Here is a 9,493-nt window from a genome sequence, read left to right on the forward strand (position 1 = left end):
CATTGCTGTTTTTTTAATTAAAGGAAGCTTAACTGGAAAACTGACAAAATCTCAAAAAGAATCTAACCCTTAGGGGCCCTGATTCCTCCTCTTCAGGAAATGTGGGGCTAGGGGGGCTTCCCCCTTGGCTGGCTCAGTTTCCCTCCCACAACCACTCCTGGAAAAACGCCATCTAAATACCTGCATATTTTGGTCTTTCACCTGGAAATCTCCTGCCCTACAGTTTGGACTATTCAGCAGTGATTTGCAGGCTTATGCGGGTGTCAGAATCACCAGAGGCAAATGAAAAAAATTCACATCCCTGGGCCCACCAGAGGGTATCTGAATTCAGCAGGTCTGAAACAGTAGTGAGGCTGGGGAATTTTAATCCCAGTCCAAGGATTGTGATGGGGATTAGGGGACACTTGCAGCCATTCTGTGTTCTGTCCACTAGAGGGCGCCGTGGACCGGGATGAGCGGTCTCCCTTTGCGGTCTTGTTCCTCCAGACAGGTTGCTGGTTCCTCCATCAAGGACTTGCTGGTCAGACGACAGGCTAGGGGTGAACCGTGTCCCAGTGGGAAGGAGCTTCCATAGAGAAGGAAGCTGGACGTCAGGAAAAAGGCTCACAGTGGGCAGTGATTCTTGCACACTTGGACTCCTGAGCTCAGAGAGGCCAGGGCCCAGCCTGGAATCCCTATCAGCCTGTCCTGCTCTGGAGTGTGCTGTTTACCGAACACCGATGCAGGGGCAAAGGCTTAGTGGCAGCTGCTCTGGCTCCCAGCCCACCTAGGGCTCTTTGTCCTGTCAGGGGTGGGGGCAGAGGGTGGACCCCAGGAATTTCAGCTGTGAGTCAGCTCTGAGTGCCCAGGGGATGGGACAGGGGCTGCTGGCCAGGGATAGATGCTGGCCGGCGGGACCCTGCTTCCGCAGCTGTGGGTGGCCTTGGTGATTCAGCTTCCCTCTGCCTGCCTAGAGGGGGCCCGCCCTGGGCTGGGAGAGGGAGGAGGTGTTCGGGTTAGGGAGGGGCGAGGGAGGGGTATTAAGGGGCCCCGTGGTCCAACTCTTCCGGATGCAGAGGCCCCACGGGATAACTGTGGCCAGAGATTGGGTGGTTCCGAGACTGGTCCTAGGATGAGGTCTCCTGGGGGGAGGGTGTCCTTGAAAATAAAATCTCCTGAGAGGCTAGGGCTTTTTATTAGGCTCCCTCAGAAAGATACCCCAGGGTCTCCCGCCCTGTGTTCATCTCTATGGGGGGGCCTGCCTTGGCGCTGCGTGGGGAGGGGCCTGATCCCCCACCGGTGTGGGGAGGGGGGACAGACAGGCTGACCACTCCAGCTAGGAGGAGGTCTGCTGACGGAGGTAAAGCTAGGCTGATGGAGGAGGAGCTGCGAGCGGGCGGCGTGGGGGAGGGGCGAGACATCCCTCTCGGCTTCGGGGGCGGAGCCTGGACGGAGGTGGCGCCTGGGGCTCAGCCCAATTTTCCGGGTGAGGCTCGAGGGGCGGCCGCGGAGGCGGGGCCTAGAGCACGGAGCCTCGCTCTCCGCCCGAACCTGGCGAGAGACCCCGCCGCAGCCTGAGCCGCCGGGAGCCGGAGCTGGCGCGGAGGCCCTGCCGGAGCCGAGCTGAGTCGAGCTCGCCGCCTGACACCGGCCGCAGCGCAGGCCGGCGCGTCAGCCCGCCGCAGGGTCTGGGCACTGTCGGAGGTAGCGAGCCCGTCCACCGGGACCACCGGCACCACCGGGCGCGGGAGCCCGGATCGCCCTTGCAGGCCTGGCCTGAGCACGCTGGAGGACCTGGGGTTTGGACTGAAGAGAAAAGGGATGGAGGATTCCATGTAACCATAGCGTGGGCACTAGAAGGGGAGAAGAGTGGAGACTTCGCCTGGCACGGGGCAGAGGTGCCCGGCGCTTACTAGGCCAGGCTTGAGCACCAGGGAGCCTGGCATCCCAGCAGAAGCGACCTAGGCTCTGCCCTGCCTGAGCCGGGGACACAGCATAGCTCTTGGACCTCGGCTGTCGTAGGCCGGGCACAAGAAGCAGTGTCCTCACCTGAGACCGAGCGAGATCTACAGTGGGGCTTTCTGGTGGCCCAGAGCTGGTCGCTGGGGAGCCGGCCTCCTGACCCGGCCCCACTGGTACGGATGTGCCGCTGCCCGCGGGAGCGCCATGACGGCAGGATGACCTCAGCTGAGGCAGTGGCGGTGGCTGGCGGTGCTCGGTGGGCCGGGATCCCCCAGTGGCCCCCTGACACCCCGCAGGCGCTGCGGCGGCCTGGCCGGGCCTGGGTGGCCGTGGCAGCGCTGGTGTGGCTACTGGCGGGAGCCAGCATGTCGAGCCTCAACAAGTGGATTTTCACGGTGCACGGCTTCGGGCGGCCCCTGCTGCTCTCGGCACTGCACATGCTGGCAGCTGCGCTGGCATGCCACCCGGGGGCACGGCGCCCCATGCCCGGCCGCACCCGCCGCCAAGTGCTGCTGCTCAGCCTCACTTTGGGCGCCTCGATGGCCTGTGGCAATGTGGGCCTGAGCGCTGTGCCCCTGGACCTGGCGCAGCTGGCCACCACCACCACGCCACTGATCACGCTGGCCCTGTCCGCGCTGCTGCTCGGCCGCCGCCACCACCCACTGCAGTTCGCCGCCATGGGCCCGCTCTGCCTGGGGGCCGCCTGCAGCCTGGCGGGAGAGCTCCGGACACCCCCAGCTGGCTGTGGTTTCCTGCTGGCGGCCACCTGCCTCCGTGGGCTCAAGTCCATCCAGCAGAGTGAGTACCCAGGACACTGGTCGAGGAGCTGGGGATCGGGGTGGGAGTGTGGCCTGGGTGGCCCTGTGAGGGGCTATGGCCATTATCCAGTTTTACAGATAAAGGAACTGAGGCGCATGGCTTGGGAAGAGTCAGGAACTGAGGCTCAGAAAGGGCCAACCGCTCAGTGAGTTCCAGGCCCCAGACTTAGGCTCTAGAGGCCCAACCAGTGTTTCATCCAGTTGGCTGCCATAAATCTGTGGTCCATGTTTTGTCAAGCCTGGATCTCCATACCTGATCGAGGAAGTCACTGTATTGTCCCCATTTGACAGGTAGAGGGGCTTGCCCTGGGCCATGTGAGCAGCAGAGGCAAGATTTGAACCCAGGCAGGCAGACTTCATGCCGTCCAAGTGATGTGGCATAAGGCTGTGGACCCGAGGGAGGCCTGATAGTGGAGACTAGGGAAAGAGAAAGAGGGCAAGGCCATGAGCTGGGATTTGGAAGTTGAGGGCTTTTGCTAAGTCTGGGAAGGGCTGGTGTTTACTGGGAGCTGCAGTGTAACTGGTCCCATGCTAGGTGTTGACCTTGGGTCTTCATGGCAACTACCACCTTCATCCCCATTTTACAAGATGCTGGAACTGAGACCCAGAGAGGTTCATGATTTGCCCACAGGCATACAGCTCCTAAGGACTGGAATCCTAGTCCATGTGACTCTGGACCTCAGCTCTGATGAAAGGGGGTTGGGGGCTCTGGACAGAGGGTAAGGTGGAGGCTCCAGGCCTAGACCCTGCTAAATCACTCTGCCTGAGGGTGGAGACCACCTTCCTGCCTGTCCTACTGAGGGTCCTTTGAGTCACAGCCTCCACCATCTCTCTGCCTCAACCCAAGGGTGCCCACTCAGGTTGGGGAGGCCTGGGTTCCAGCCACACCTGGGCTTGTGCTTCCTGGGCAACCTTGGGCAGAAGGGGAGATCTGGATCTTGTCTGGGCCCCATCTGTTTGGTGGAGGAGATCAGAGTTGATAGTCACAGGGCTTTCTTGGTCTCCCTCCCTTTCAGCTCTGAGATCCTGTGACCCAGGCCTGGGAGAGAGAAGGGGCTGCTCCAAGGACCCTGGGCTGGGGTTAGGGCAGCCTGCAGCCAGAGAAGGTTGAAGTCAGAGCTCAGCCCTGCCTTACAGTCATCGGAGCCAGGACCCAGAGTCCCTGTACCCATCCTCCAGGGCCCTGAGGTAGGGCCAGAGCCCAGTTCTATTTTTGCCTTCAGGTTACATGAGAGCTGGGACCTGAGCTCTGGGCATGAGTCAGTGGGAAACTTGACCTTGTACCCTGCCCTGGGCAGGGCCAGAAGGCTGGGAAGGCCCCAGCCTCAGGGTTCACATCACGCCTGCTAAGGCCCAGTGCTTCTCACACAGGAGGAGCCCCAGCCTGCAGGACAGGCTATGGCCGGCCAGGCCTCAGGCACATGGACATGGGGTGGCAGGTGCCTGGCATCAGGCTGCTCCTTGGCTCTGCCAGCTCTCTCCTTGTCTCCTGCCTGCCCCTGAGGCAGGTTGGTTGCTTGCTCCAGGTGCCCACAGCATCCTCTGCTTCCTCCATCAGGACTCCACGTGCCTTGTATTATAGCCTCTTGTTTACCTGTCTGCCTCCCACCAGACAGGAGCTCTGAGAGGGCATGGCCTGGTTTTGAGGCAGCTCCATGTCCCCAGCACATAGCCTGGGGCCTGGCCCAGGTAAGGTACCCCTTAAATGGTGGATTTATTAATGGTCTGATGGCAGAATTGGCAGGCTGGTTAAACTCCTTGGCTCAGGGTGCTAAGGAGGGAGCTTAGGAGGCTGGAGGCCCCACCAACAGAGATGGGAGCCCAGCAGAGGTGGGGAGGAACAGACTAGAGATAAGGGGTGAGATGGGTTTTGGACAAGAGGAGGTTTCTACTGCCAGACTTTCCAGGAAAGTCATCAGGGCCAAATTTAGACTAGCGTGTGAATGGCTGACACCAGCTCCTTCCCTGAGGGCAGACTCCATGGGAGCAGAGGATGAAAGTCCAGAAAGAGGAGTGCCCAGCAGCCACGGGCAGGTCCAGCAGTTTCTCTCCTTCCTGGGCCAGTTGTGGACCTGGGGGGCTACACGGGGAGAGGAGTGATGCCACCTTCCCACTCACAGAAAGGCTGGGAAGTGGGGTGCCAGTGTGCTGAGACTTGTCCTCAGCTACATCCACCTGCATGAGGGAACAGCCTGACCCTGCCCACTGAGCTCTCAGGCTGGTGAGGAGAAGTAGAGATCACAAGGCAGGGGAGAAGTGCTGGAGCCAAGGTGGGCATAGCTGTGGTTGGGTGGCTACTTCTAGGGGAAACCAGAGAAGGCTGCCTGGGGGAGGAGGCAGGCAGTGCTGGTGGCAATAATGTAATAATAGTGGCGAACACTTGCTGAGCCCTCACTGTGTGCCCACACCATGCCCAGCTCTTCATACAGCCAGAGTAGGAAAGGGCGTTCTGGGAGGGGGAAGCAGGGCTTGCCAGGGCACGGGTGTCAGCCAGCCGGGGCAGCATGTGGGGGATGGTGACAGCTGCGGTGGCCAGCAGTTGCTGCTGGGCTCCAGGCCCTGCGCTCAGCACCTCACAGGCCCCTGTGAGGGGCATGTTGTCACCTTGCCCATGCTCCCACAAGAGGACAGGCATAGAGAGAGGGCGGCTTGTGTCATATCACACAGCTCGTGACGGAGCAGAGACGAGATAAGCCAGAAGCCAGCGGAATGGGGTCTAGAGAACATTTGTCCACAGGTGACTGAAGCTTGGCGTGTTCAGATGCTGAAACAAAAGTGTCTTTGGAGGAAGAGAAGTTGTTTGTTTTTTGTTTGTTTTTGGCCACACGTGTGGCATGTGGGATCTTAGTTCCCCAACCCCACGCCCCCTCCATTGGGAGCACAGAGGCTTAACTGCTGGACCGCCAGGGAAGTCCCAGGAGAGGTTGAAATGCAGGGTTTGGTGGGAGCTGGCAGAGGAGGGGTCGCTGAGGAGGCAGTATGACAGGCTGGCATTTTGGGGCCCTGGGTGGGTGGCCTCTGGCAGAGGATCCCTGCTCTTTCCCTGGACTGCAGCAGAGGGAGGCAGAGGGCTGGGTGGGATGCAGAACAGGAGCAAGTGGCAGGGGGAGGAAGTTAGGACCTTCCTGCCTGGCTGCCTCTCAGAGGGTGAAATTTGCCAAAGGTGAAGTTCACCTGAAATCCTAAACACCTTCCAGTGATCGCACCTTTAACAGGCAGGCCACAGGCAGCTCGTAATGGTGCTAAATTTGGAGCGGACGAACAGGAGGCATTCCAGTTATCTGTTCATTTCTAGAAATGCTTGACAGAAGGACTGTTGCCTAGAGAACAAAGCCAAAACATCAGAATGAAATGGAGGGAGAAATAAGATTTCCTATTCTAAGCATAGCCTATGAGTAAGCGCCTCTGTGGTTCTTTGGAAAGTGTGTGTCAGAAAATGCATAGAGGCTCAGAGAGCCCTGGGAGGGGATGGGGAGCCATGACTCATCTCTCTCCACAGAAACTGTCTCGTTGCCTTCATGCAAGTACTATCATTTCATCTGAGCCGGGTGTGATTCTATGATGGGCACCACTGGTTTTGTGAACCAGCTGGGTGGTAATATGAATACACACACACAGGCACACATGTGCAAGGTGGTAAGATCCCCTCTTCCCTCGCAAAGACTAAGGTTTCCTCTGTGTCCTGGATTCATCTTGACAAGCCCCAGCGTTGGTAGCAAAAGATGCTGATTATCAGCGATAAACAGTGAGTGACAGCCGGGAGCAAACAGTGACCTTGTTGTTCCTTGTCATCCCAATGGTCATAAGTGATCGAACATTTGGTTCAAACGGTTTTTATTATTTCAAACTCTCTATCTTTTTTAAGCTAAAGGCCACATAGCTAGTAAGTGGCAGAACTGGCCTGCTGGTGGCCTGTCCCTACTCTGGCATGGGAGCTGCACTGTGGGGCTGAGGGTGCGAGAAGGGCTGAATCCAAGAAAGGTGGGTCGGGCCGCTTGGTTCAGGGCCTTCAAAGTTGGTTAAGAGCCCAGGATGTTTTTCTCCAGGGCCTGGGGAGCCCCTGAAGAATTTTTTTTTTCACGGTTATTGATCAGTGGGACATCACAAGCAGATTATTGTTTCAGCCTGTGGGAGGAGTAGGTGATAACGCTTATTTGTTTTATCTTTTTACATTTACTGAGCACTTACCTTCTAAGGGCTTTGTGTACATTATCTATTTTAATCTTTACAACAACCCTGCATGTTTAAGGTTTTATTATCCTCCGATTTTGCAGGTGAGGAAACCTAGGCCTGTAGAGGTTAAGTGCCTGGTCACAGATAGTCAGGAGCGGACCCGGGTCACCACTCAGGCAGTCTGACTCTGGATTCGTGACCTTCTCGTTACAGAGCCGGAGCCACTAATTCCGCCTGAGGGGTTGGGGCAGGCAGGCTTCCTGGAGGATGGGCCGAGGAGGAGGTTGTGCCGGGTTGGCCTCGTGGGGGTTGTCTCGCGCCGGGTGCTGATGGCTGCTGTCCTGGTTGCAGGTGCCCTGCTGCAGGAGGAGAGGCTGGATGCGGTGACCCTGCTGTATGCCACCTCGCTGCCCAGCTTCTGCCTGCTGGCAGGCGCGGCCCTGGTGCTGGAGGCTGGCGTGGCACCGCCGCCCGCCCCCACCGACTCCCGCCTCTGGGTCTGTATCCTGCTCAGCTGCCTCCTGTCTGTGCTCTACAACCTGGCCAGCTTCTCCCTGCTGGCCCTCACCTCGGCCCTCACTGTCCACGTCCTGGGCAACCTCACTGTCGTGGGCAACCTCATCCTTTCCCGGCTCCTGTTTGGCAGCCGCCTCAGCACCCTCAGCTATGTGGGCATTGCGCTCACCCTTTCAGGAATGTTCCTTTACCACAACTGTGAGTTTGTGGCTTCTTGGGCTGCCCGCCGGGGCTTCTGGCGGAGAGACCAGCCTGGCAAGGGTCTCTGAGACCTGAGGGAGCACAGGGACCACGTGGGACTGCCTCAACCTGAATCCAGCCTTGGCCCGTGGCCATGGGAAAACGGGGAGAGTGGGCAGCCTCTGGGGCTGTCGGGGGAGATGGGTCTTCCTGCAGGGCCACCTTGGAGGCTGGAATGGGGACTCCCAGAGAGACCCACCTCCTGTCCCTGCTTGCCTCTCCTCATCACAGACCCCACTCACCACTGGATGGTGGGTCCAAGCCCGGCACAGTCACTGTGCTTGTCAGAGTAATTATTACGATTAGTATCAACTACTACGCCGAAAACTGCTGGCCAAACTTTGAAAACCTCACCATGTTCTAATGATGAAGATGATGATGATGGTGATGATGATGATGATGATTCTTGGGGGGTCGCACAATCCTTCCTCCAAGAAATTGGGGAGGCAGCTAGGAGGCCCAGGGAAGGGCTTCTTTGCTGCTGGGCTTCCCTAGGGAGTTGGGGTCGTCTGTGCCAACTCCAGGCAGCTGCTGTGGCCTCAGCCCTGGGCCCCCCAATTTTGGGTCTTCCGTCCTCAAATAAACTATTTTTGCTTGTACACCTGTGTCATTCCTCGGGGTGGCAGCCAAGGGCCGATAGCTGCCAGCTGCCCACAAGGAAACGAGGACCCCCCTCCCGCCTTACCAACCGGGGCCTGGCCAGGCCCCCACCCCAGCCCTCTGCTCCGGCCCCTGCACGCCATCTTCCCGCAGCCCCGGGGGCATCTCCTAAAACACACTCTTTGTGTGGCTCCACACTGCTCTTGGGACAAGGTCAGAGCTTCCTACCCCAGACCATAGGGCCCTCAGGGCCTGGCCCCACAGCTTCACCAGGCTCCTCTCCCCTCTCCCCTCTCCCCTCCTTGGGCTCCACCTTCCATCTGCACCCGCTTCCTTCAGGTCCACCCCCCTCAACCCCCGACACCAAGCCTCCCCACCGGAGCCTCTGCACGTGCTGGTCCCCTGTCTGCTGTCCACTTCCTACATCTGCTTCTCCCTTTCTCATGGCGAAACCCTTGCCTGGGGGTGAAAACTCAAACATGCAACCCTCCTCTAAAAGAAAAACCAAAAAAGAAGCCTGAGGAAGGAAGGGCCTGGACGAGGGGCCGTGCCCAGGGTTGTGGGCGCAGAGGGCAAGGAATCGAGTGGCTCCATGGAAGGAGGAGCACTGGGGGGCGGGGGCACCTGGAGGGCTGGCCCAACTCAGCTGCATCACGTCTCATCCTTCCCTTGGTGGTAAGCACTTAACTCCTGCTACCTACCTGCCCCTGCTGGGGGCTGCCTGTTAAAAACCATAAGGTCCCTGCCTGGGTTAGAGAGACCTGGGGCCTAATCCTGCTCTGCCTGCCTCACTGTGTACTTGGGGTAGGTACCTTCCCTCCCTGAGCCTCAGTTTCCATATCTACAAAATGGGCTGATGATCCCCATTGGGAGGATTCCAGTGAGGAGCCTGGTAGGCAGGGCCCGGGGAGGAGAGAGAACGATGGGGCCAGTGGGCTTGGTCCTTATCTTGGGCTAGTCATCCACTCTCTCTGAGGCTCTAGGCTCATCTGGAAAATGGGAGGATGGGAGCTAGACCAGGCCGGGGTTGGGGTCTCGGGGGCCTGGGACTCAGGGAGGAATCATGCATTCCTTCACATAGCCAGAATTTGTGGAGGACTGCTGTGCCAGCCAGTGGTAGACAGGGCTGCATGGAGGGTCAGCCCCAGGCTGGGTGTGGGGGCAATGAGGGCCTGGGAGGCACCTGGCCCGGGCAGGACAGGCGC

The 9,493-nt window shown here is 59.0% G+C and overlaps 1 protein-coding gene across 1 annotated transcript; it reads left to right on the forward strand.

Moving 5' to 3' along the window:
* Window positions 1–1,709: 1,709 nt before the first annotated feature.
* On the forward strand, window positions 1,710–8,287 carry SLC35E4 (solute carrier family 35 member E4). The gene is made up of 2 exons (XM_082667807.1): window positions 1,710–2,739; window positions 7,284–8,287. The coding sequence occupies exons 1-2, from the start codon at window positions 2,121–2,123 to the stop codon at window positions 7,715–7,717; spliced, it is 1,053 nt and encodes a 350-aa protein (XP_082523933.1). The 5' UTR covers window positions 1,710–2,120; the 3' UTR covers window positions 7,718–8,287.
* Window positions 8,288–9,493: the final 1,206 nt, after the last annotated feature.

This window comes from Grampus griseus (genome assembly GCF_964374135.1).
Source record: "Grampus griseus genome assembly, chromosome: 12".
In the NCBI taxonomy this organism is placed as follows: Eukaryota; Metazoa; Chordata; class Mammalia; order Artiodactyla; family Delphinidae; genus Grampus; species Grampus griseus.